Source organism: Perca fluviatilis, chromosome 10 (assembly GCF_010015445.1).
Source record: "Perca fluviatilis chromosome 10, GENO_Pfluv_1.0, whole genome shotgun sequence".
NCBI lineage: Eukaryota > Metazoa > Chordata > Actinopteri > Perciformes > Percidae > Perca > Perca fluviatilis.
In genome coordinates this window covers 34188179-34216099 of record NC_053121.1, presented here as the reverse complement: position 1 = coordinate 34216099, position 27921 = coordinate 34188179, and the positions used below count along the sequence as shown (strand labels likewise).

The 27921-nt window shown below is 40.5% G+C and overlaps 1 protein-coding gene across 1 annotated transcript in view; it reads right to left on the bottom strand.

The window, feature by feature from the left end:
- The window catches only part of fat2 (FAT atypical cadherin 2), a 130927-nt gene that overhangs the window by 68438 nt on the left and 34568 nt on the right, over window positions 1–27921 (bottom strand). The window contains exons 7-14 of the mRNA XM_039813545.1: window positions 20394–20533; window positions 19014–19076; window positions 15568–15780; window positions 14477–14687; window positions 9560–13227; window positions 8246–8642; window positions 4464–4663; window positions 1315–1468 (exon numbers count right to left, since the gene is read on the bottom strand). Coding sequence (XP_039669479.1) covers window positions 1315–1468; window positions 4464–4663; window positions 8246–8642; window positions 9560–13227; window positions 14477–14687; window positions 15568–15780; window positions 19014–19076; window positions 20394–20533 — 5046 coding nt within the window. The remainder of the gene's footprint in view (window positions 1–1314; window positions 1469–4463; window positions 4664–8245; window positions 8643–9559; window positions 13228–14476; window positions 14688–15567; window positions 15781–19013; window positions 19077–20393; window positions 20534–27921) is intronic.

Sequence of the window (27921 nt, the reverse complement as noted above, 5' to 3'; positions counted from 1 at the left end):
CACCAGAAACCACATTATTGGATGGGTGAAACATAAGGGGATAGCTTTGATTTTCCAGAAAGCAGGCCAAAAGGATAGCGACCGACCCATTATACACCCAGCATTAAAGGCCTCTTCAGAAAGCTCCGAACTGGCCCCAGGTTCGGCTCTATCAATGCAAGGCAAGGCAAAGCAGCTTTATTTAGTAAGCACATTTCAGCAACAAGGCTTTACATAAAACCTTAAAGAGCAGTTTAAATCAATTAAAGAGAATACAAAAACAGTTCAAATAGAACAAGACATCTGGACAGTTTTTTAGTTAAGGCCATCTCTCCTCAACCCATCCACCAACTGCCCACAACACACACACACACACACATACACACACACACACACACACACACACATACACACACACACAGTACATATGGGCCAGTAAAAAATCCTACTAATGGCGGTGCAATAGGTGCAAATGTAGCATTTTTTAAATGTATTCTTAACTTGCATATAATGCCAAAAAATAGCATTTTTTTAAAACTTTTTTTTTTACTTTTTAACTTAACTTAATAATATATTATTGGATCATTATTACTGTATAATATGTAAGTGGAACTTTAATGTTGTCATTGATCAAGGTGAAGCTAATTTTAACTACTGCATTCTTTTGGTAGATTAATCTGTAACAATGGATCCTATTTTATAAACTGATAATTATTTTATATAATATTTTATATATATATACATATATATTATTTTGAAAACTAACTAGTAAAATGTAGTGTAAATGTAGTGATGTTAAAAGTACAATATTTCTCTCTGAGATGTTGTGGATTAGCAGTGTACATGTAAAGGCATAAAAGCATTAAATGGAAATACTCAACTAAAGTACAAGTGCTTTGAAATTGTACTTAGTATTACATGTTTCAAGTCATGAAAAAAATAAAAAAAACATTGACCTTTCCCTGGCCCTAAATGGCAACTTTCCATTTAGAGCCAGCAACAGGTCAACATTATCGGCCTCATCCTTTACGATATTTCAATCTGTACCAAAGTGTTGGATTGCAGCGTTGCAGCATCTACAACCTCTCTGTTGGCTAAACACCGTGTGATATCTTACAGCTAATCAGGTGTTTTTGAAGACAAGAGAGAAAGATGGCATGACAGAAATTAAGTGTGATAGATGCCAGTGCTCCTGACAAAAAAACAAAACAAACAAACAATAGAAATGTTTTTGGCTCTTATCGGCACAAAGCCAGTTTGAGTGCCGATGGCATCCCCGACTCAAACACTTAGAGGAAGCCCTCGTGTTTTGACCCCAAACAGACGCCATCGTACCTGTCCTGTGGTCGAGGTGGAACATATCTGCGTTGGGACCGTGGAGGGTGTAAGAGATCTGTCCATTAGCACCCACGTCTGGGTCTGAAGCCGAAACCTTCAGCACAAACATGCTGGAAGGCGAGTTTTCCATCACTGCCTCCGTGTACACCAGCTGCAACAGGAGGATAATAACAATAATCAGGCGTCCATTTGCATAGCACTTTTCTCAGTCAAGCTACTAAGTGCTGCATAAATAAAATTACACGGCTACTGGGACTCCAGCAAAGTTACATTTGAAGTAATTGAGCGCAGGAAACTGAACCCCAAAACGCTCCTGATACCCAGAGGTTATTTTTCTAAGTTGCTTTGGGAAAAAACGTCGGTCAAATAAACTTTTTTTTATTCATGGAAAAGGCACGTGATTGTGAAAAAGTGAAAAAAAGTTGAGAAAAGTAAGTAGGGCTGTGCCGAATACTTGCTGCTTTAAAAGCTTCCCTCATAACGTTGGCATTCGAGTTCTTTTCATGGTTTACATGTCTATTCATTCTGTTTGAACCTTGTATTTCTGCAGTTGCAGATACAGATTAGGCTACACTAGCATTATTAGTATTACACTATTTGTAGAATGACATTCCAGTTGTGGCTGTGTACGAAGTATTGTTTCCGACTTGTGTGATCCAAATGTTTCCAATAACTCCAGAGGTTTTTGTTTCTGTCGTAGCATCATATTGCTGTAAGCTTCATCATTAATTGAAGCCCTAATTGGATTAGCCTGCTGCCGACTTGTATTTATGATTTATATTCATGAAAGAAAGTCGATTTCATGAAAAAAAGACTAACTCATTATATAATTGTTTTCAAATTAATGGTTTTATTTGAGGAATTTCTTTTTTTAGGGGGACGTCATTTAAAACATGACAGGCATTCAAAGCTTCTTTTGTGAGCATCAATGAAAGCTTTGAATAAAAAAAAAAATGGTTACACTTTACTTGATGGTATCTATATACTGGAAGTGACATGACACTGTCACGAACGTGTCATAAACATAATAAACAAGTCATAAACCTTTATGACATTCGCTTCTGTCAGTAAGTGTCATTCGGCTTTTGTCATGATAAATTATGGTTAGGGTTAGGGTTAGGGTTAGGGTTTGTGTGTCATGACTGTGTCATGACGTCTTTATGTAGATACCTTCAAGTAAAGTGTTACCAATAAACCTAAAAGTGAGACAAATCTGAAATACATGAAATAAAAAATGTTTTGCCTAATAATGTAAATATTTCTGTTTTCATAGTTTTGGATGGTTTTGCGGTCTAATATATTTTTTTGTATATATACTTTCCTAATCATTTTTTACTATATAATCTGACAAAATTCTAAATATCCATTCAAAATAGCCACAATTATATTTCAAGGTATAACAACTCACAAATGTTTACAGGTCATTTTTTGGCAATGTAAGTTGTTACTACATCAAATGTTGATCCATTTTTATCCAAGTGTTATTACTCGACCAGGTCCAAAAATGGTGTAAAACAGTTTTGGTGACATTTGAACAAAGTAGCATTTTTTTTTTTAAGATTCATTTTTGGGCTTTTTGCGCATTTATTTCATGGGATAGCTGAGCAGAAAAGGGGGGAGAGAGAGGGGGAAGACATGTAGCAAAGGGCTGCAGGGTTGTACTCGAACCCGAGCCACTGCAGTAAGGACTGAGCCTTTGTATATGTGGAGCATGCTCAACCAGGTCAACAAGAAAAATGTCAAAAAGCGCAGAAAAAAAATTTGAAATAGTGACAAAAAAATTGGAACAAAGTGACAAAAATGTCGGGAAAAGCTTCAAAAACAAAAGTGACAAAAATGACGAAAGCAGTTAGAGAGTCTGACTGCTGTCTCTGCAGAGTTGGATGTACAGTACTGTATCCAGTTCTGTTACTGCTGTGCTCTATAGTATATGCGAGTACATGAGGGGGATAATAGTTTGGAAGGAATTATTTTCTAATTACAACCTAATAAATGTTTCAAGACAGTTTTTACAATACAGATCCTGCACTAAAACTCTCCAATTAAACTAATACGATTCTTTATTAGTGAAGGCTTAAGGAGGCACTGCGGGGGTGGGCAGGGGGCATTATCACTTGTAAATACAAAAGACTTAATATACTGAGAAACATTATTGGTACTGTTAAAGGAATGTCTGCTAACTGTTCCCAGTTGACACAAGGATTATTATACCAAGCATCTCCCAGGTGGTAGTGTGTCTGATAAGCTGGAGATGAGCAGAGACGTGCACAGACAGACTATTGGTAAATGAATGAATTAAGCTTTATTAATGTAATGGACATGTCACTGCATTGAAATTCCTAATGATCGTTCACTACTGATTGTGTGTCCCGTGCATATTTCTGCTCTCTTGCTGCTACTGTTTTTTGTTCTGCCTGTTTGACTTCCTTACCAATTTATTTTAATCGGAACTCCGTCATAAAAAAAAAAAATAAAAAAAAAAAAATATAAAATAAACAATTTTTTTTTTTTTTTTTTTTTTTTATTAATTAAAAATAAAACCCCCCCCAAAAAAAAAAATTTTATAAAAAAAAAAAAAAAAAGAGAAAAAAAAAAAAAAAAAAAAAAAAAAAAAAAAAAAAAAAAAAAATATATATATTACTTTATTTAACCCTTGTGTTGTCTTCCTGTCAAAAACGTTTTGGTTGTCTTATTCGACACCTTTGTCACTTTTATTGACGTTTTTTTTAATCATTTTTTCAGATGTTTTTGAAGATGCGCTTTGCACTTTATTTGACGTTTTTGTTGTTTTTCTTCAAATGCTATAAAACTGAATAAAACACACAAATTCAATGGAAGTAGCGAACTGATCATTTATTTTACTTGTGAAGAGGGTTTTATGGAACCATCCAAGTTATTTTTTGGGGGCACTTATTTGAAAGAAACCCAAATTTCTGATGTGGAAAATTTTTGAATATGGGTCAAATTTGACCTGAGGACAACAGGAGGGTTAAAAATAAAAAAAGAAGCTCCCCAGAAAAAGGGAAGTGCAGATGCTCAAGCCCCCTTTGTTGTCTATGTGTACATGTGCCTGTAGATGAGGACAGTGTGAATTTGATGAATATTATGTAAATGAAAAGGGTGAAATACTTCATGTCCTTCCTCACCTGTTCACACAGTGGACTGTTGTCGTTGATGTCCAGCACGTGGACCTCCACGATCACCGGAGCCTCAGACTTCCCGTCGGTGGCCGTGACTTTGAGCGTGTACCTGTCTTTGGTCTCTCTGTCCAGAGCTTCCTTCGCGATCAAACCCCACTCGCCTTCGTCCTCCTGGATGATGGCGAACTGGCCCATAGGGTCCCCATCTGCATGTGGGATGAAGAATGGAGTTACTAGAACGATAGTTTCTCCTAAAGGGCTGTGAAATTAATCAAATTTTGATCGCAATTTTTTGATTCCGATTTCAGCTCCTAACGATCACAAAAAAAAATCCAAAGGGGAATTCAAAAAACTCAACGAGAGAAGTATTAAGGGAAATTTCACAGTTAGTGGGATAAATGACACATTAGCGGGCTGTAGCTACCATCCCAACGCATGATACTGAGGTCATGACTTGTGCATTTTGCCTGGGGCTCAGGAGCCTCTTTTACACAGAGATTCTGTAATACTGCCGTAAAGAAGAAGATCCGCCATTACACCGGCTTTGCGTTTTTACAATGAACCAAATAACGGTGGCATAAAGCTGCCTCAGTGTGATTTAACGTGCTCATATTATGTTCATTTTCAGGTTCATAATTGTATTTAGAGGTTATATCGTAATAGGTTTACATGGTTTACCATAATATATAACACCATATTTTTGTTGTGCTACACATTGCTGCAGCTCCTCTTTTCACCCTGTGTGTTGAGCTCTCTGTTTTAGCTCCAGAGTGAGGCATCGCACTTCTGTTCCATCTTTGTTGGGAGTCGTACATGCGCAGTACCTAGGTAAGGACTACTAGCCAGTCAGAAGCAGAGTATGAGGGCGTGCCATGCTAGCAGCTAGGCGAGCATTATAACGTGTGTTACAAAGTGACCCACGTTTGTCTCTGAAGTAAAGGCTGGACTACAATAGAGCTGTTTGGAGCAGTTGGTGAACAGGGTTTTCTGTTGGAGATGATAAGTCCCTTTGGGGGGGACTTTGGGCTTTTTCACTTTGTAAACCTATAACGTGCACAACAAAGATATATAACACAATAAAGGAAAGGGGAAAAGCCAAAAAGCATAAGATGAGCACTTTAAGATAGGTTTGAGGTTTAAAGGTCCCATGGCATGAAAATTTCACTTTAAGAAGTTTTTTTAACATTAATATGCATTACCACAGCCTGCCTATGGCTAGAAATGGTGATAGGTGTAAACCGAGCCCTGGGTATCCTGCTCTGCCTTTGAGAAAATGAAAACTCAGATGGGCCGATCTGGAATCTTGCTTCTCCCCTTTCTCTGCTTTGCCCGCCCAGAGAATTTGGTCCACCCATGAGAGAGAGACATCATGGCTTTCAAACAAGAAGTTGGTCAAGGCCACACCCCCACCCTCCACCTTGCCCCCCCTCTCTCCTCCTCAATAGCTACAGACACAGAAATGGCACATCCTAAGGAAAGCTCATTGTGGGACTGACTCTAGTGGCTGTAATTCTGCACCAAGGCAAAGATACAGTATTAGGGGACCACTATGGCCTATATAAAAGAGACTTCAGATACAGTATTAGGGGACCACTAAGGTCTATATAAAAGAGACATCAGATACAGTATTAGGGGACCACTAAGGTCTATATAAAAGAGACTTCAGATACAGTATTAGGGGACCACTAAGGTCTATATAAAAGAGACTTCAGATACAGTATTAGGGGACCACTAAGGTCTGTATAAAAGAGACTTCAGATACAGTATTAGGGGACCACTAAGGTCTATATAAAAGAGACTTCAGATACAGTATTAGGGGACCACTAAGGCCTATATAAAAGCATCCATAGAGCGCCATGTCATGGGACCTTTAAGGTTCTTTATCTGTCTTGTGCACAACAAAAACAGAAGTAATCATTGGCAATGTCATACCCACCACCACACGGACATATGATGCAGTGAATGCTTGCCTTCGCAGATGTTTATGCCGTCCATAGCGGACTTTTCTTGGATTGCCTGACGCGTTTTCACCTTTCCTGTGTGCATGAATTTGATTACCCACACACCTAGGCTAGCGTTTGATGCATGCCGTGTGTGTGTGTGTGTGTGTGTGTGTGTGTGTGTGTGTGTGTGTGTGTGTGTGTGTGTATAGTCCCGCCATACTAACTGATGAGGCTGTGACAGTAATATTTGCATAATTCTAGTACTGATATTGCTTTTCACTAAGTTTCTTATTGGTTGTCATGTTTGCTGTCAGCTTATGCTTCCATTATTGTATCTCTCTAAAATTCTATCACCCTCTGAGTAATATGGCGCTTTTTTAAATTCAGTTTTCTTATAACAGCAGCTTTGAGATTGAGTACAACTGCCATGTTTTTCCTGATGAATAATTCAATAATTTCTGTTTTCTTGTTCTGTTTTCTTGTTTCTTCTCTTTCTTAACTGCTCTTTAATGTTTTATGTAAAGCACTTTGAATTGCCCTGTTGCTGAAATGTGCTATACAAATAAAGCTGCCTTGCCTTGCCTTGTCTTACAAACTTCCATCTTTGAGATGAAAACGTTTTTTCACAGTTCACAGGCAGGTGAGTATGGCCATCGGTCTGCATGTTACAGCAGAAAGCAGTCAACCACCTGTCTGCCAGGCTGATTTAACCGCTGTAGAAGCTTTCTAACGCTTCAACCTCAAGAAGGAAACCATTTGAATTTGTTACAGATGTCAAAAGTTGCCACACAGGTCTGAAGTGCTGAACTGAGACGTTGGTGTTCTTTGGCAGTGACAAAATACTAATTGAGTGCTACTCTACATAAACAACCTGCAGCACCATGAGTGATGGGTGTATCCTGGAAAAATTAAACGCATGTAGGGACATGTATAAGTAATTGTGATGTCTGATTGATAATAGACACTTTTCTTAGTGTGGTATACTGCTGCTGTAACATTGAAGTGATCTATCAATCTATCTATCTATCTAATCATTATCTTACTCTTCGCATCATTTAGATCACCAAAATGAAAATAAGAAATAGAAAAGTTTTAAAATCTGCATGGTTATAACAGATCATCAGGTCAATTGTTCCAAAAAATATAGCATAATATTAATATGCATCACATTTTGATTTTCACCTGAATGTGAACGTAATTGAAAAGTTAAAAGAATGAATGAAATGTAAAAAAAAAAAAAAAAAGAAAACAGAAGAAAGTTGACCTTTTTATCTTTTTTGACTGGCTAGTCAAAAGTAGTATTGCGTGACAGGTCCAGATCTCAGTGTTTCTAAAATCCAGGCTGATGAAAAAGCACTAAAAATCAAAGTAATGCATTTTTGATTTTGCTGTGTGAAGCAGCCCCGTTGTAGACGAATACTGAATGAGTAAAATCATCACATTAATCACACTGGTGGTTTGTGTGGGTTTCTTTTCGACAAGCCGGTGTCAGCATCAGACAAGCCCTACCATTTAGAGATAATCTCAGTGCAAATGTTCCTCAGTTGCTCTTTCCAAAGTGACAACGAGCTCCTTTAAAACGTCCGGCTTTAACTGTGTGGAGAAAAATGGAGGATTTGCATTAATTCCTCTCTTTGTTTTTGTTGATAGCTGCGGGGCATCTGTCTTGTCGGCTTGACAAGACAGATGCGTCTTGAGATTTAATTTCACCTCATTGTCTTGATGAATCCCACAGTGTAGCAAATGGGGTAATTTGGCTGATAAAACACAAGTGTGACACACACACACACAGAAAAACACAAGGGAACATCACACACTCATAAATACACATTTAGACGCACTCACCTGTGATGTAACACGTCACAAGGCGGTTCTCCAGTGACACGTCGGCATCTGTGGTCGTCATGGAGACAATGACTTCCCCGGGGCTGCTGTTCTCCACCACTGAGCCCCGGTACACGTCATCGGAGAACTTTGGCGGGTTGTCGTTCTCGTCCGTCACGGTCACCTCCACCAGGACGCTGGACGACATCTTGACGTCGCCGCCGTGGTCTGCAGCCAACACCTTGAACCTGTACACCCTGGTCGCCTCACAGTCCGTCTCCCGTAGGGTCGTGATCCAGCCGCTCTCTCCGTCGATGGAGAATACCTCAGTGATGTCGGCCGCCGTGTCATCGGGTAGAGACTCCAAGCTGTAGGTCACAAGACCGTTGGTGTCTGTGTCCGGATCATTGGCGGTCACCTGCGAGTCAAAATCAGCATTTTAAAGAGGTGTGTTGACATTTTAGGAAATGAGCTTGTTGCTGTCTTACTGTGGATTAGAGGAGAAGATCACTTTCTTCTCTGTGCTTTCAGTAGAAATACTGGTCCATGGTGTTTTAAGCCGAGTTTAGCACTTGTCTAACTTAGGCTAAAGCATTCGGATAAAACTAGGCAAAAGCTGCAGTCATGCAATATCAGCAGAACATGAAAAACTCCCATCATTCCAATTTAGCAACTATTCTAACTGTCTGGCTAGTCATTGTGCTCTCAAATTATCATACTAACATCATGCAGTCTTTAAAATAAGACATTTACAGATTTTTTACACTTTTCGGCTACAAAGGGATATAGTAATTTGCAAACAAGGGTCTTACAGGGCTGAGATGGATACCCATATTGCTGTCCACCAGATATGTGGCATTTTTTATTGAGCTACCTATCTGTAGCAGTTGTCAACAAGTAAACAGATACAAACAAGATCAAGTTCTTTTATCTTGCTTAATCGATTTGCTTAATCGACAGAAAAAGTGTTAATGTTGGACTTTATTTGAGCAATGGTGTCTTCACAGCCAATTTGCCACTGTTTTTTTGAGACTTCCGTAGGTTTTTCACCAAGTGGAAGAAATTCCTGATATCTAAGACTTGGAATCACAACTAGGAGGCTGACATGAATGTTTTTCCCACTTGACTGACCACAATTACTGTCTCAACAATATGATGTGAATGCAGTGTAAAACCCAAGTAGTGTTGTTTAGCTTAACTTAGGGCTAAATTGCTTTTAAACTAGTATGGGAAACACATTTTAAATGCCTTTTACATCAACTAAAAAGTACTTGTTCTGTCCACAGTGATTCCAGTTTGTGTTTTTAAAGATTAAAAAAAACTTGAATTTCTCACCTGAATAACAGTGGTTCCAGCAGGCATGTTCTCAGCCAGGAAGGCCTTGTATGGATTTGCATCAAACACCGGCTGGTTATCATTCACATCTTGGACCTGAATGCTGACTGACACCAGCGACGCAACATCAGTACCGTTGTGGCTCCCCTTAGCAATCACATCTATCTGATACCATTTTGTCTTTTCGTGATCCATAGTCTTCTGCAACAGCAATGTTCCACTTTCTTTGTCCAAACTGAACACTTTGTCTTTGTTGCTTTCCACAGTGTTCCCGTTCACCAGGCTGTAAATAAGTGGCATGTCAGAGTCCGCCTTCACGGAGCCTACCTCTGTCCCGATGGGGACGTCCTCTGCAGCTGAGAAGGTGTAGAGAGGCTCTGAGAACTTCGGAAGAGGAACCTCAGGAGGAACCACTTTGAGCTGAACAGGGACTGTGGAGTTATAGAAAGGAAGGCTGCCATCGCGAGCTTTGACTTTGAAGTTGAAAATCTTGTTCTCCATGCCAACGAGGCTCTCTTTGACACTCACGACTCCGGTGAAAGGGTTGATGTCGATAATGTCTTCGGTCACCTCTTCGGCTTCATCTACTGTGTAGGTGACATCTGCATTTTTGCCATCATCTGCATCATAAGCCATGATTTGAATGACAGGGGAGCCTTTATTTACAGTTGACTGAATTGAAACTTGGTACTCCGATGCTTTAAACTGGGGAACGTTGTCATTCTCATCTGTGAGAATAATCTTGACTGTGCAAAAGGCCACTCTTCCGCCGCCATCTTTAGCCATCACTTTGATAGCTATGACTCTCTGGGCAGGGTTCTCTCTGTCCAATGGTTGTGTTGTAACAATCTGCCCATCAGTGTCGATGGCAAACTTCTCATCAGCAAATTTGTTTATGATGGTGTAGTCAACACTGCCATATGGCCCGTCGTCAGGGTCAATGGCCGCTAATCGGATCACCCGAGTTCCTGCCTCTGCATTTTCAGCCAGCTCGGCTTCGTAGATGCTCTGCTTGAAGTGCGGACTATGCCTGTTGCTGTGTATCATGTCAATATTGACTGGTGCTGTTTTCTGAAACACTCCGTCAGACACAGCCACTGTCAGGTTATAGTAAGGATCCAGATTCCTCTTACAAACATTAGAAAAAGAGATGATTCCTGAGGATTCATTGATGTTGAAGTAGTGGCCTTCGTTCCCTGAGAGGATTTTGTACTTCAGGTTATTCAGGTCCTCAGTGTCCGGATCTGAAGCTTGGATTTTGATGACTATGTGACCACACTTTGCCATTTCATCCAGTGCCACGTCATACTGGGAGGTGACAAAGTCTGGTGGGTTGTCATTGACATCCGTGATATTTATGAAGACATGGGCTTCACTACTAAGAGGAACGGTACCATTGTCAGTGGCTCTGACTTTCAAATTAAAGTGATTTGTCTTTTCGTGGTCCAGCACCTGTTTTGTGACAATCAACCCGCTATGAGGGTCTATCTCAAAGAAATCAGTCTCGTTCCTCTCCGTTTTCACAATCTGGAAGGTAAGATCTTTATTTCTGCCAGAGTCTCTATCAGAGGCAGAAAGTTGTAGAACAGAGGTGCTGATTGGGAAACCCTCAACAATGGTCGCAGTGTAAGATGGCTTTGAGAAAACTGGCGTGTTATCGTTCGCATCCTCTACTTCTATTTCAATGGAGGCCACAGAGAAAGCGCCGGTCACAGAGTCAGTAGCACGAACTGTCAACACATGCATGGTTTGGCTCTCGTAGTCGAGGGGGTTGGTGACGGTCAACACACCAGTTTTGAAATCAATGTGAAAGTGTTGTGAGGCGTTTTCCTCTTCAAGATTGTAGATGAGCCGATAGCCCTCTGGATTCCTGGCCTGGACGTGTAAGATGGTGGTGAACGGGGGGACATTTTCGGGGACTTTCAGCGGATACAGAAGGGTCTGGAAAACTGGGTTGGTTTGATTTCTCACTTGAATACTGAGTTGTGCCATTGTGCTGTGACTTGGCTCACCGTCGTCTATAGCCATGATTGTCAACACATACTTATTCAGAGCTTCGAAATCAAGAGGCCTTTGAAGGGACACATCGCCTACATCAGGATCTATCCTGAAGAGGTCGTAATCCTCCTCCAGTGAGTACATGATGGAACCATTCTCTCCCAGATCTCGGTCGATTGCAGTTGCTTGATATAAAACATCTCCTGGCTCAGAGGTTTCAGAAATCATCATTGAAAAAGGCAAGTTCAGAAACTGCGGAGAGTTGTCATTGACATCATCTATAAAAACCTTGACCTGGGTGGTAGCAGTCCTAGCTGGTGTTCTCAGGTCTTCTACTTTCACAACTACATGATAAAAATCTTGTTCCTCTCGGTCAAAAGGGATACCTGTTGTTTCAAGAACGCCTGATGTCTGGGAAATTACAAACTTTCCCATTGAGTTTACCACAGAATACAAAAGAGGCTCATTTAAAAAACACCCTTTGGCTTTGAGTGCCACCAACATTTTGACTGTCTTCAGGTTTTCTGTAATGCTTGCTGAATACACTTTCTGCTCAAATCCAAGATCGCTGGCTGTTAGGTTTGTCACGTTTACTTTGACGGTAGCAGAGTCTTTGTAGAGGCCGTCAGAGGCTTTGACAACCAGTTGGTAAAATGGCCTGAATTCAGACACATTGCTAACGCTAATGACTCCAGTATTGGGATGAATTGAAAAGGCATTGTGAAGATTCCCCTCGGTGATGCTGTATGAGACTGCTGAGTCTGCATCATGGGCCATGACGTGCACGACCTCTGCATCTCTGACAGCTGGGAAGATGATGGATGGCTCGTAAACAGGGGTGGAGAAATGTGGCGGGCAGTCATTTAGGTCCAGGACGCGAACAGTGACCTTGGCAGGCTCCGTCGCACACAGCGATGGCTCCCCCGAGTCCTTTACCTGCACGGTGAAGTGATACTCGGCCTTGGCTTCAAAGTCCACTGGTGAAATTAAAGAGATGGTGCCCATACTTGAGTCTATCTTGAAGATGTTTAGGGCCTCCTGTTCGAGGATCTGATAGACAAGCAGAGAATTTGAATCTTTATCTGCATCTGAAGCCTTGATGACCAGAGGGGTGTTTCTTTCTCCCATAACCATGCTATTGATGTGAGCTGACTCACTTATTTGCCCCAGGTACTGCCGCTGCTGAAAAACAGGAGCGTTGTCATTCTTGTCAATCACGTAGACGTAAACGACAGTCTTGGACGAGGCTCCAGCCGTGGTGGAAGCTGTAACTTTGAGCTTGTAAGAGGCAGAGTTTTCAAAATCAAGATGCTTTTGGATCGAAATCAACCCAGTGTAGGGGTTGATATGAAATGTTTCATTTGGGTTGCCACTTTCTATCCCATAATGCACTGCAGCAGGGCTGGAGGCTGATATGGTGACCACTGGTGTTCCAAGGGTGCTTAATTCACTGATCTCTGTTAGGTATTCATCCGAGGGGAAGGTGGGTGGGGTTTGGTCGGAGATGCGGATGTGGACGTGGACTGAGCAGAGGTCACTGCGCTGAGGGAAGCCCTGGTCAGTGGCCTTTACTGTCAAGTGGAACTGGTCCTGAGGTTGAAGGTCCAAAGGTTTGGACACACTGATGGAGCCCAGCTCTGGATCAATGGAGAATAAGTTGTTGATATTCCCTGCAGGGAGAAAGGAAATTATGTTTTATACATGATTAACTACTACAAAATGTTATAATTCGTATCATTGTACACTACATTTTAGTCATAGACCTTTTGTCATAGACTTAAAAGGTGTATAACTGAAAGGTTTCTGATTCTTTTATGCTTTTCTTTTTAAGGTTTTTATGCAGTGTTGAGTCCACCACTTTTTTATATACTGTATATATCTGTTAATATTACAAAACATTTAACAGGTAATTGATCAATTATTCTCTTATTATCTATCTATCTATCTATCCATCCATCCATCCATCCAAATAGGTTAATGTGGTTTGGAAATCACTGCTCCCGGCCAAGAACATTAAGCTTGTGAAATTCTAAATTGTTGTTTTTACACTTCAGTTTTTGTATAGATTAAACAACTCTGGCTCTAGGAAACAAAGGGAAAATGTTGAATTATTTCCTTAAAACTATTTAAATATTATTAATCCGACAATAGTTTCAGATTACCTCACTCAACTAGGCTACAAAAGATTTTTATTTAAAAGTGCAATTTTCTTGATTCTGCTGCACTGAGCAATATTCCTACTGGTTTGAAAGTACTTATTTTATTTAAATAAGAGAAACTGCTCTGCAATAAGTTACATTCATCATGCCCTATTGAACATTTTTTTCCTCTAGTTATAAGGGAAAATAGTGTTGAAGGTGGAATCAGAGACAGTATTAGTTGTTAAGATGGATGTTCTTTGCTGTGTGAAATACACTGTGCATTCACAATGTGTTCCGCTGCAGCAGTCAGGGTCATTGCCAACAGCTTTGATCATACATACATGATCAGCAATATCCCTTGGATTAATTATATACTTTTGCAAGAGAAAGCAAGTTGTCGGGTTTAGCTGTTCCAGAAATCTCTCAGAAGGTGAAGATGTTTCAACGTAATGTGTGATGTGAGAAGTAAACACAGGGGCCATAAAACGATAAAAGACAAGAGAAGGACTGAGATCAGGAGGTTTAAATTCTAATCCCAAACAGAAAATCATGGCTGGGAAGGCAATTGAGAAACACTTTCTTTCCCCAGACATCATCATTGTGCACTTGAACCACATCTAAAGGCTGTAGCTGTACAGGGTAGCTCCTGGCGGTCTACATTAGAAAATGGTGGCAGCTCCCAGGTGTGAATATGTGTAACTGAATAAATGTAAAGGAGAGTGAAGCTAAAAAGGAGCAACATAGATAAAAGATTAAAAAAAGATTTTTTTCTGATCACCGGAGTTCAGAGAGTAGCTGATGTCGGCATTGCTGCCCATGTCCCTGTCCAGAGCCTTGACCCGGACCACCTCGGAGCCCATAGGGGCCAGGTTGGAGATGCTGGCCTCGTAGCGGGGGCTGAGGAAAGTTGGCGAGTGGTCGTTACAGTCCTCCACATGAACCACCACCTTCACAAAGTTCCTCTTCACTGGGATCTCCTGGTCACGCACCTGAGGAGGAGCAAAGAAATGTTTAAGTGTCTGTGGAGAATATGAGCGCTGTTACAGAGATAACTGCTGGAAGAAACATAATAAGAAAAAGTATTTTGCACAAGTTTTGCTTATTGATACATTTTTTTTTACTGCATTTCACGTATTTGTGTGCCATGTTTTAATCTCCCAGGCACATTTGAAACAGTATTTTTCTTGTTTAAATGTTCTGCTCTTTCTTTCAAATTCATCTAAAGTCAAGTATTGTTGAACTTATTTGCAGAGCACATTTCAAATCAACTGAGTCACTGTCAAATGATACGCCAAAATGTAAATTTGACATTTCTTTTGAAGGATGTAGTGGTTTTTTGGAGGCTGTAAACATCCTCCCACTTCTTACGCTACATAAACCATTTAAATATCAAATGAAATAGCTGAAAATGCCTGGTGACAAAGCTATACCTGACCTGTTTGTCATGCCTGAATTGTCCTACATTAAAAAGAAATACCTTTTAACAATTGTTTGAATTGTCTTATTTTAGTGGTTTTCTCTATATGTTAAGTTGGTATATTTATAGCGCACAACAAACATTGACCAGAGTATGTTTAGTGTTGAAATACTTAAAAACATGAAATTAAAATGAGAACAAAATAAATAAATAATTATAAATAAATGTAAACATAAAGCTATTTGTAGAATGGTGCAATACAGATCAAGCTTATTATGATAATTTATTATTAGCTCAAACAATTGTTATATAAATGTTAATATTGACAATTGAGATGTATTGGAGTCTATTCTGTCATATCCTGTCTCTAACTGTTCTACACTATGTCCTGTTTCATTAAAATACACTAAAGATAGCTCTACTGTACTCCACTAAGATAACTGTGTCATTACCATGACGATGAGCGTATGAACAGAGATCATCTCGTAGTCGAGCTCCTCCGTCATCACCAGGACTCCACTCTTTGGGTCCAGATGGAAGAACTTGGTGCTGTCCGGATGGAGGCTGCTGTGGATGGAGTACACCAGTTTGCTGTTGGTGTCGGCGTCCTGCGCGCTGATCTGCAGGATGTCCTTCCAGGGGGACGTGTCCTCAGGAACCCTCACCTGAAAACACACGGGAACACAGGAGGAAATGGCGGAAGTTGTTCAAGTGGTAATGAAAAAGAAAACAAACAAACTCAGGAAACAACAGGGTTGGAAAATGGATATTAAAATGAGATCCTGGACTTTCACAATTACATTTGAACACAATTTGTATTCATAAAAGGCTGTATGACTGAAGAACAGAAAACATTGTGAGGACAAGTAAATGGTCTTTTAGAACGATTTCAGAGACAGGACCAGAGGCAGCGTTGATTACTATGATTAAGATAACTGTTGGATGTCCTGATAATTACAGTAAAGAATGCATTTTTGATAATAATTCTCAGTTCTCTAAGTGTTATGTCTACCTAGCTCCTTGGTTAACACAAATACTCACAAAAACCTGAACAGAATGGCCTACCAAGCCCTAATGTGAGTTACTAACATACTGTAGCTGTATCAAGTCAATGTTAGGAGTTAGATTTTTTTGCGTGTAACCTGACATATAACTAATATACTGTATATAACTTGGGTAAATAAATATATAAATATATTTCGTAACTATTGAGTGGTCATTTTACGGTCAGACTTTTGGGTTTGTGTCCACAGGCAGCATCAGTTCCACGCTTCCCATTAAAGGTGCACTATGAGCTCCTGCGTAGTTTCAGTGCAATTTCATTTTTGTCTCAAATTGTAGGCATCTCTCCTTGATCCTTGTCCCCCCCCCACATTATGTGCATGCGCGCTGACCCCCACCCTGCTCCCCCAACCATCTTGTCGGTGATTGGCTGGAACGTGGTTTGTTGTATTTTGGTGCACAGCCTGTGCCCCTAGTGTTTGTTTGACGTTTACGACCTCTGTGTTGTCTCCTGAGACCGTTTTGCCTAGTATATGAATGTCCAAGCGTGCTTATGTAACCACACAGTCTCTTTCTGTCTGTCTGTCTCTCTCTTGCTCTCTCTCCAGTCTGTCCTTCCTTATCTGGAATACCTACATTATCTTCCTAATCTGTTTATTTTCTACTTGTACTGGCAGCATGACATGAGGAAACTATGCGATATGCTATAATGATGTTGAGTATCGCAAAGACGATGTGACTTGCGATAGATGAACATATACTGTAATTAAGTGTACTCAATTCTGCTGCTTTGGGTGTACTGAAGTGCAACGGACTGCTTGTTCAGGTTTTTTTGCTGAACATATTGAACATTGAATTGAATATGGAGGGAACCACTAGAAAAAAAGAACGAAAAAAAACATTTGCATTTTGGAGTGCCGTTTTCTGCTGGTGTTTTCTTAAAACTGGCACAGAAAACTTCAGTGTCTTTTGCTATATGTCGCGGCCTATCGCGATGTGTTTGTTGCGCTGGTTGATGTTGCAATGACGATAAATACAAAAATCAAAAATGTATTTAAATAGAAAAAGAACAATGTATTGTGCAACCTGTACCATAATTTATTCTGGTCTGAAAGGGTTTTATGTTGAAATGTTAACTTTATGTTACTACCCTACTTGTACTTACCCTGTATTTATCTTTTTTTTGTGTTGAATTGTACATTTTATACTTGTACCCTTTTGTTTTGTGTCAGCACTGGGAAAGTGTTTATTTAAAATGTGTTTGAAGATTCCTATAATGGATGCGCCGTTCATTCATTCATTCATTCATTCATGCAGTCATACCTGGTGTGTTAGAGGTGCAGAAAAGACATACCTCATAGAGGCAATAAAGGTAGACCACTTTAGCGCTCAATTGTCACAATTTAAATAACAAAACCCACATCTTTACATTACATTACATGTCATTTAGTTGACGCTTTTATCCAAAGTGACTTCCAATTAACTGCTTTCAACCCTGAAGGTGCAAACTCCAGACAATAAGTAGTAAGTGCAAGTACATTCTTTTTAAATAAGCAAAACTACAAAGAGCCATATGAAAGTGCAGCTTTCAGACACGATACATGTACTTTTAGATTCAGAGCAACTTACACTTTGGGATATCATTATCTGTGATGCTATCTGTGATGTCCATTGCAAATAAACAACAAATAAATCCGCTTAGAAATCATAGAATAAAATACCCTCCTTATAACTGCAGAACTTGCCTGACAATAATCATGTTTTGTAGATCCCTTAAGTATCAAATTAATCCAGTGATCGTTGTATGTACGTATGTACATCTATGGGCACATTGCAAACAGGAACCAATAATAGCTAATTCAGCATGCCACTTTGCTAAAATTAAACAGTTATTGGCAAAAGAAAAATGGGACTCAAGGTGAAGCCCACGTAACTCACAGATCCATAGCAACATTATATTTTCTGTTTACATCCTCCAAAACCCCTTAATTCTGGGAACTGTTGTTCCAAAAGTTAGCGCATGATTATACCCCAAGTAGAATCTATAGGTTAAACTACCGTTTGTGTGAGCTTATTCCAATAAATCGCCCCCTGCACACTTATGACACAAGGAAAAAACACCTCATTACTGGCAAAAAAAGGACGGTTAAAGTGCACGAGCCTGAGTATAGTTTGTAGGGGACCGCAGATTTGGAACGAGCTTGAGGAAAACTTGAAAGTGTCGTATTCTGTCTCCATCTTCAAGCAAAGTCTCATGGAAAAATTGCTCATAACATATGATTGTTGATTACTCTTGAAATGCTATAGTTTGTGCTGGGATCGTCTGTCTGTTTAGAGTATTTGTCTATGTTAGTTTAAGTATGTCTGTATTTTTGTTGTATTTTGTATTGTCTATTTTGTGTTTCTGGTAAATTGAGTTTTTGGATTGTATATTGTCTGTTGTTGTTTATCGTTATCGGGCCCCCTCCGAAAAGCTTTTAGTAGCTTATTTGGGGTTCCACATTTCACGTGGCTTATATATGATCATTGTATATCTTATGAGATTGTGTTTAATGATACATTGATGACGTGTGAATTAAACGTGGTTCAAAAAAATATATAATTCAAAGAAGTGAAGCAAAGAATGAAATAAAAACAAGTTCATCCAAAATGTCAGTGCAAATCCAAAATATGACAAATATCATGTTGCTATTAGATTTACTGTTAGCCAGAGACATGTTAGTCTCTCTTTTTTCAGCTTCCAATGGGGGACAAGTCTGAGAAATACTGGTTTGATTTTTTGTGCTTGCCCAGTACTTTGGTGCTTTTCACACCTGGTTGTATCTCTGACATTCCCATAATTATCTGTAAAGAATTCCCTTTTGGGCATGATTTCATTATCATTCTCATCTCTCACCTCGTACAGCGTCTTCAGGAAGACCGGACGATGCTCATTCATGTCCAGCACACGGATGTAGGCCTGCAGTTTGGAGGTGAAACACACAGGGTTCGAGAAAATGGATGCTCAGCATAAACAGCATTAAATATGGAAAGTCAAAGCTGCTTCACAGGCAGCACCTGAGCCGCTGCTGTCTGCAGGATCAAGGATTAGATTCTAAACCGGAGATTTTCAAACTCAAATGAGGACATGACTAAAGTTGGTACAGCTCAGTGAGTTGAAGTTGGAAGTAACGTACAGTAGCTTGTTAAGAGGACTGAGGTTTGGTTCCTTCTATCATGTTTTGAATGATCTCTTTCTGTTGCTTTTCCAAATTCTCACTCCTAAAAAACTGGCCAGTAGTTCTGCAAAAAAGTGAGCTGAGCTGGCTATTGTCTTGTAGCTATCAGTGAGGTTTGACTATCTGAATATACTGAAACTTAGACAAGAATTTATTGTTGCAAATAGGGCTGGGCAATATATCGATATTATATTGATATATAGTGATATGAGACTAGATAGCATCTTAGATTTTGGAAATCGTAATATCGTAAATGGCCTAAGTGTTGTCTTTTCCTGGTTTTAAAGGCTGCATTACAGGAAAGTCATTTTCTGTTACCAGACTGTTCTAGCTCTTCTATTATTGTTACCTTTACCCACTTAGTCATTATATCTACATTACTGAAGATTATTTATCTATAATCCCATTGTGAAGATATTTTGTTAAAGCACCGATTGTCAACCCTAGAATATCGCCGCAATATCGACATTGAGGTATTAGACCAAGAATATCGCAATATCTGATTTTCTCCATATTGCCCAGCCCTAGTTGCAAATGAGTTTGGTGTGAATACAACAAGGTAGTTATCATGATCCATCAAAACATCAGGATTCCCTGAACCTTTCTGTCAGACTTTGGACTTAAACCACAATCTCCAATCCTGGCATCAGGAAAAGAAAGTATTCTCATTTGGTATATTTTCTGCAATTCTTACTAGTTTTAATACTCAAATCAAAAGGAAAATTCAGACCATTCTTTCCTTTTTTCCTTCCCAAGTCCTCACTTTTTTTGCAAATACGGTGAATCTTCTGTTTTTCCGTTTTACTTTTTAACACTTTACTTAAAGGTATCTACGTAACAGTGACATGACACATGAACCCTAACCCTAACCCTAACCCTAACTTGTCATGACAAAAATCAAATGACACTTACTAAAAGAAGTGTTATGTCATAAACGTTTATGACTTGTTTATAATGATTATGACACGTTCATGACAGTGTCATGTCACTCTTATGTAGATACCTTCAAGTAAAGTGTAACCCAAAAATCTTCTGTTTTTCCATTTTATGTCTCTAACCTGTGTGGTGGCGCTGTGGTGGCCATCGGTGACCCGAACCGTCATGTTGTAGTTGGAGCGTCGAGCCGCATCGAGCCGGCGGGCGATGGAGATGGTTCCCGTATTCCTCTGGATGTCAAAGTCCTTTTCTTCATCACCGGCTGAGAGAGAGAGAGAGAGAGAGAGAGAGAGAGAGAGAGAGAGAGAAAGAAAGAGGTTTATTCCATCAGGTGTTGATGCTACAGTATGAGGGGCTCCAGCTGTCAGATGTTATATCTTAGATGGTATGTCAGACTCTGCAGGTCTGATTCTGACTGGTTGCAGGAATGATGCATCTTGGCATCGTCCTCCAGCATATAAAGAATAGCAGTGATTTCCCTGAGGGGGTGCTGTGATAAATGATCCTCTTTGTAACTTTGAAAGGCCCAAACCCTGTTAGCATTCGTCCCATTCTGAAGAAACTTTGACTATTGTTCTAAATTTAACTCTTGGGCGATACGCATTTCTTCGCCCTGCAGCTCAGGCTGGAAACCTGTACATTTTTCTATCCTGCTTCTGTTACAAATCTGCGGGGACCAATCACAAACTGGCTTATCCACCTGCCGCGCTATTGGCAGGTTTAACACGATGACGATAGAGATGCGACCAAGCAGCTTTTTGTTCACATTCAACATGGCGGCCACCGAAGCGCAGCAACCCGTTGATGCCGCTGTCGCTGCTACGTCACCCGAATCGTTGGTCTGATTGGTTGAGGGACTACCCAATTGCGTGCAGAGTCATTTGAACTATGCCCGTTGATCACGCCTCTTGTGCAGTAGAAAATACAGAGCAGACTCCCCAGACTAATGTTCAATCTTAAAAGACTGAGCTTGGTCTGGTGATAGCCAGACTAATGACTCCCTCTATCAGAGCAGGACATTTTGATGGCCTCTTATTTACAGACAGAGCTGAGAAACCAACTGAGACACCCAGCAACAACAACAACACACCTGATCGCCTGTCTGAGTGTCTATCTGACTTTAAAAGAGCAATCTGCATTCATGTTTAACCTAGACTGTTCCTCCTTCCTGTCCTGCTGTCAGAACAGTAGAGTTAGATGGTGCAGAGATGAATGAATGGGTCTAACGCATTCGGTCAAGCACAGAGTGTGTTATCCAGACTTTAAGATGACAAGTGGAGTTTGTGAACACCAGTGGTGCTGAAGAGCAATATTAGGCTGAGATAGTCTTCATGTTGTTTCTACCGGGAGGAGGTAACACACATTTCTGCCCACTCCACAGGGCAATGATGCAGCGTCATCGCCATCATGAAAAGGGCAGCCGAGCACCAATAAAAGAGAACAAGAAGACTTTAAGTCGATGCAAACAATGTACTTTCAAAACAATAAAAGCTTTGCAACTGTTCACTGGATTGGAAAGCCTGACTGATACTAAATGTTTGAGACTGATACTGATGTTTTTTACATAATTCTGCAATAACATGGACATTGTTGATAAGGATCCCTTAAATCTTTTTTTTTTTTTTTTGACATTTTACAATTGAAAAGTAACCTTGTCAGTGTTATCTGATGGACAGAACATTGTAATGGAGACACTGTCTCTAATTCACCTCAAACAGATCTTTCACATTTCTGCACTTTCTTGTTACTTTTCTATCAGCAATCTGATAAATTAGCGGGACTCTTCTCGGACATTTGATCAATATGTTTGTCAGATATTAAAGCTATAGTGCGTATAGTTTCTGTCTCCCCCATGAGGCGCATCCACATGATACAAACCTTCCGTGATCGCGCACAGCCCCCCACTCCTCCTCCACGCAGTTGCTAGTAGCCAAGGAGGACACGGAGGATTAAAAAAACATGGTGGACTCTTCAGAAGAGGTAATTATCACTCGAGACGACAACGCAATCTTCTGAACACAGTCATACTGAGAAACACAGAGAGAGTTGTGTGGAGCTGATGGTCTTAATTAGCTTTGCAGCATAACTCATTTGGCACTGGCTTGAATGTAACGGACGTTCATTAATATCAAAAAGTTACGCACTAAAGCTTTAAAGATACATATAAAAAGCATCATGTGAGAAACACAAACCTATTTGTTCATAATTAAAACATTCATATTCCTTTAAATCTTGTGTTGGAAAAACAGACATCTGAGTCATACTCTGGCTTTTAAACACTTCTTTGTTCTTATAGTTGGCAATTAAATGAAAATTCCAGGTGCTCATACCGTATATGTGTGTTTAGTTCTTCTGTATGCATCAGAGTACTCATAGTCCTGCTGTATTCTTTATACTGTTTCATCAATTACAGACTGCATGCATGATTGTTTTTCTTCTCTCTTCCACCTCCTCCTAATTTAAAAAAATGCTGTGTTTTAAATCTGCAGTAACACTGACTCACTCTGCCCGTCTGTTTCGCTTTTTGTTTTTTATTACTCCTTTGCTTCCTTTATCCTCTCTTCCTTTCCTTCTCTCTCTCTTAACGCTCTTTATCCTGCAACCCCCTGGTTGTTCTTGCTTCATGACTCTCTCTCTCTCTCTCTCTCTCTCTCTCTCTCTCTCTCAGCAGGTTGTGTGTATGTACGTGAGAGCGGTAAACCTCATGCCTGCTCGGCCAGATGGTGTTTATTAAGATGTCCACCTTGCGAAGGGCTACACACACACGCGCACGAGAAATGAGATAAATCAATAATAAGTTCTTATTTTCTACTTTTTTTCTCTTCCTTTTCCTTACATTTTACACACCCTGCACTCTCTCTGTTTGTTCTTGATCAATAGATAATTGATTCACCCAGAGGTCTATTTCTATCAGTGACGCCCTAAGGACTGAGCCGAAACACTGCAGGCTAAGCAGGCACATTGACAGGTCTTTTTAACTGCTTTCAATTGTCCAAATCCCTGGATTGAGTTCCTGTAAGACACGCACCAGCACCCGGAAAGCCTTTCATGGAATAAAACAGACTAAACAAGACGTAGCATCGCCGGCTGTTGTCTCAGCACAGAGAGAAGGGGGTGTTCTGGCAATTTCTCACATTAATGATCATTGATCCAGGAATATACAGTATCCTGCCATGGTTGGAAGTTCCATTCCCCTGGGGCCAGCCATGCAAAAAAATATTTTACTAACGGTACTTGGAGAAAAAAAAAAGTGCATGTCAGAGTGAAATGCAGGAATTTTTATCTATCTATTCTTCTCATCCATCTTCTGGATGTTTATCTGGGTCAGAGCCACGCTGCTTGAGCACATCAGTCATTTAATAGGCCATCCTTGACGTTCCACTCAGCACTCAAATGTGGCTTAATACGTCACATAAGTGGACATCTCATTCCGAGCAGAAACGGAGGGAGGTCAACGTGGAGTAGGTTTAATTCTTCTTCATTCATTCTCTTGTTTCCTGCAGCAGCAGCAGCAGCAGGGAGCGGAAGAAACTGAAACATCTAGGAGCTAAAAAGACCAAAACAGAGCTAAAAGGTAAGTGAGTTTTGGCGCTCTAACTCAATGCAACTGTTGCTCTGGGTCTAAAAATGATGATACCGATTATATGGCCCATCTATCTGCTCATCTTACATTCAGACAGAATGTGCCGGATGTCACTCACCAACCACTCTCTGTGTTGTCATTATCAAAATACCTTCGCTACAGAAAACAACAACAAACTTTCAAGTTGGCAAGCTACAGACTGAAAATGGCAAGTTTTAACGAACATTTGGATCGTGCAACATGGCAGGCCAGCTTAGTTCTTTTAGGGAATGATTGTAAATATTTACATATTTACAATATGTTTACAGCATTCCCTCTCTAACTGGGATGTTTTGGGACCGATTGCTGGGATTGCTGTGGATGAAGTACACAAGGCGATACACTGATAAGAGCAGATTAGGTTTAACCATGTATCCAGCTAATTTAAATAGCTCATGTTGGCAACTGGGTAGCTCACATGGTTGAGCGTGCGCCCCATGTACCGAGGCTCAGTCCTTGACGCGGCGGCCACAGGTTTGATTACGACCTGCAACCCTTTGCTTCATGTCATTTCCCCTCTCTCTCCCCTTTTAATACTTCACTATCCTATCAAATAAAAGCCTAAAATGGCCAAGAAATAATCTTAAAAAAAAGCTTGCAGTACTGTATTGTGTGAACAGTTAACTTAATTTACAAAGTTATATTTTATGGGTTGTTTTCCTTTGTGTGGTGCAAATGTTCCACCAAAACGAGTTCCTACCCGAGACTATTTTGCAGAGACACCGGCGCTGGGTCCGGACCTTCGGCCGCGCAGGACAATTGTGATTGGTTTAAAGAAATGCAAACAACCCACAATGTATGAGTGGTGTAGCCAGATAGCTCCACAGCACTGTGGATATAGGTCTGGCAATGCGAGATTAATTCCTGTAAAACACACACTAGCAGCTTTTCATTGAATAAAATGACTGAATCAGACGCAGCATTGCCGGTTTTCATCTCAGCACAGAAAGAGAGGGATGTTCTGTGAAAGCAATTTTTCACATTAATGACCATTTCCAAGAATATACCGCACCCTGTCATGGTTGGAAGTTCCATTACCTTGGGGCCAGCCATGCAACAAATATATTTTACTAATCGTACTGGGAGAAAAAAAGTATACATCAAATGTCAGAGTGAAATGTGTTCCATGCAGGAATTTCACTGACATTTTTATCTATCTACATATTCTTCCCATCCATCTTCTGGATGTTTATCTGAGTCAAGGCCACAGTGACAACAATTCAAGCTGAGAGGCCTCAAGCACATTAGTCATTTAACAGTCATTTAACAACAACATTCCTAGATAGGAGAAAAACGTGCTCTGGTTTATTGGCATCTATTTCAATCAATCACAATCATCTTGGGCGGCGCTAAGTGCTGGACGCAGCAATGGTGCCTCTGCAAAATAGCCTTGGGAAGGAACTTTTGTTTTGGAAAATGTGCATGTAGGGAGGTGAGCTCTCAAATTAAATTGGCTGGTGAGTTTGTGGTGACAATTTTACTCAAAAAAAAAAAGATAAATCTAATTTTGGTTTTGGTTCTAGCACTTCTCGACTCGACCAGAGTTTACGATGCCAACACAAAGAAAGCGGAAGGTGAGGGACATCCAGGCCAAAATGGGGGACATCCTTGACTTTCCACACACATAAGTCGACATTACGTGTCGAGCAGAAGGGAGGGAAGTCAAGGTTAAGTAGGTTGGCCCATCTATCTGCTTAGTTCAGACATAAAGTGAAATGGATTTCACAGGTGGCGCAATTGCATGCAAAGTCAATATAGATTGGAGGGAAAATAGAGGAGAAAGAAAGAAGACGAGAATGATTTAGGTAACCCGATGACCTTTCCTTAAGCCCATCATCAAGCCAAATTGTCTACAAATACCAAAATCTACAGAGCAACAAGTAATCAAAATGTCAATATGTTCTTACTTTAGGTTTGGATAATTATATTGAACATCCTTTAGTGCTACCCTCAAGACAAAATTCCACATTTTTGCTCCTAGAGGAACAAAAAACATGCTGTTTGTTTTATCCGTCACTTTTGTATTGTGGGGTATAATGAGCACTGCAGCCTTGGGACAACAAGTGTTGCCTTACTGCTTTTGTTTTGGAGGAATTATGCAGCATTTTTTCCCTCTAGATTGTATATTATACTGGGCTACACAAATAAACTTGACAGAATTATTCGCAATCCTTTTTCCACCATGGAGGTTAGGTACATGAACTGATTGAGTATAATACATTCTGAACATAATATGCTTCTGAGTTGAATATCTTGATCCTCAGAAGGCTCAAAACTTTGCAGACAGCAGACATTCCCCTCAGGGCAAATTGGAATGACCACAAAGCAGATGTCCTTTCCTGCTGTAACTTCCTCCAGTATTTGCTTTAAGGCATAAGGAGGTCTACATTCTCAGCTTGTCCCTGTGTCTGCCTCAGGGTCTCCTCCAGGTACCTGACCTGCCTCAGCAGGGGAACAGCCATGCTGCCCTCACGCTGCACACGCTTGCAGAGAGGGCGTAATTTTCTCGGATTCGATCAGCAGTTGTATTCTTCGAGTCACTGGTTAAAGGTCAGAAATGAAGATGGGTTGATTCTTTCCTCCAACACTCTCTGTCTCTTCACCCCAGCTGTGAAGTACAGTTACAACATTTGGGCATTTCGGTCTTTAATGGACAGGACAGCTAGATATGAAAAGAGAGAGAGAGAGGGGGAAGACATGCAGGAAACCGTCACTGGTCGGACTCGAACCCTTGACCTTCTGCGTCGAGGCATAAACCTCTATATATGCTCTACCAACTGACGCCAATGGCAAAACTTAAAGGGTTGGGGGAAAACTCTGAATAAGAAAGTGTTGATAATTAATCGTTTGTCATTCGATATGAAAAAATACCAAACTTTCTCTGAATCGAGCTTTTTAAATGTGAGGGGTTTTGTACGGATCAAACAAACAATATATAACATGGTAATTAATGAGCTTTAGAATTGCCGGTAGGCCGATTTTCTTGCCTTTGGATAAAGCTAGGCTAACTGTTTCTCTCGGTTTCCACTCTTTCTGCAAAGCTAAGCTAACTGGACAGGTATCAATACTTCATTTAACGAAGAAAAGAAAGCTGGTGCCTCTTTCTTATCAATCTACTCTCACATCATCGAAGTGAATGGAGCGATTGTTAGAAAATACATGAAATGTATATATTTTCGTGTGTCTCATTAAAGCTTTAAACATTGTAAACTGAACCCCGCTTCCTGACGCTGTGCTCGCCGAGATCTCGTAACTATTCCTATAGTGATCCAATCCTTTAATGAAAAGGACAGAATTAGTTTGATCCAAGTAGTTTGTCATTCTCGGTCCCTATCATCAAGAAACCCTGCTGGATTCAGACCCAGAGACGCCTGAACTCATCCACTCAAAGCAGATGCTCAACCCTCCCCTGCGGGGGACAAATTCCGTCCTCCAGCGGAGAGCCAGGGCCTCGGACCTGCAGGTGCTGACCCCCATCCCGACCACATCACATCCAGATGGGGCCCTGCTCCAGCATACAGATCACAGTCCAGATAGACTCGCCTGCTCTTTGATATCATGTCCTTGAGTTTTGTGTTTAGCGGGCTGTTTTTGTGCAGATTCACAGGAGGCGTTGGGGTTATTTTGACACAGAGTGAAGTCTTCATCTGTCTCTCCGAGTTATCTCACGGTCAGAGAGGCTCGATTGGCATCTGGGTTCTGCTGCTGGTAAGGTAGAAAGGCAGAAGCGGAGTGATGAATGCCTGATCATATCTGCATGCGAGAGAAGTCCTGTGACATAACAACATTCCCTCATGTTCCAACGAGATGAGGGTCAGTGATGCACGACTGTGGAACAGACAGTGTTGGAATAAATCAGGATAAAATGAAATTAAAATACAGTGGCCGGTCTCCAGTCTCATCATGTAGTCATCAAAATGTAAATGAAAACGGTGGGTAAAGTCTCTTGTTTCTCACGATTAAAAATACAAAGAGAAGAGAAGCGGGGAGGTTGATCTGACAGTTGACAGGCCATCACTGATAATTAC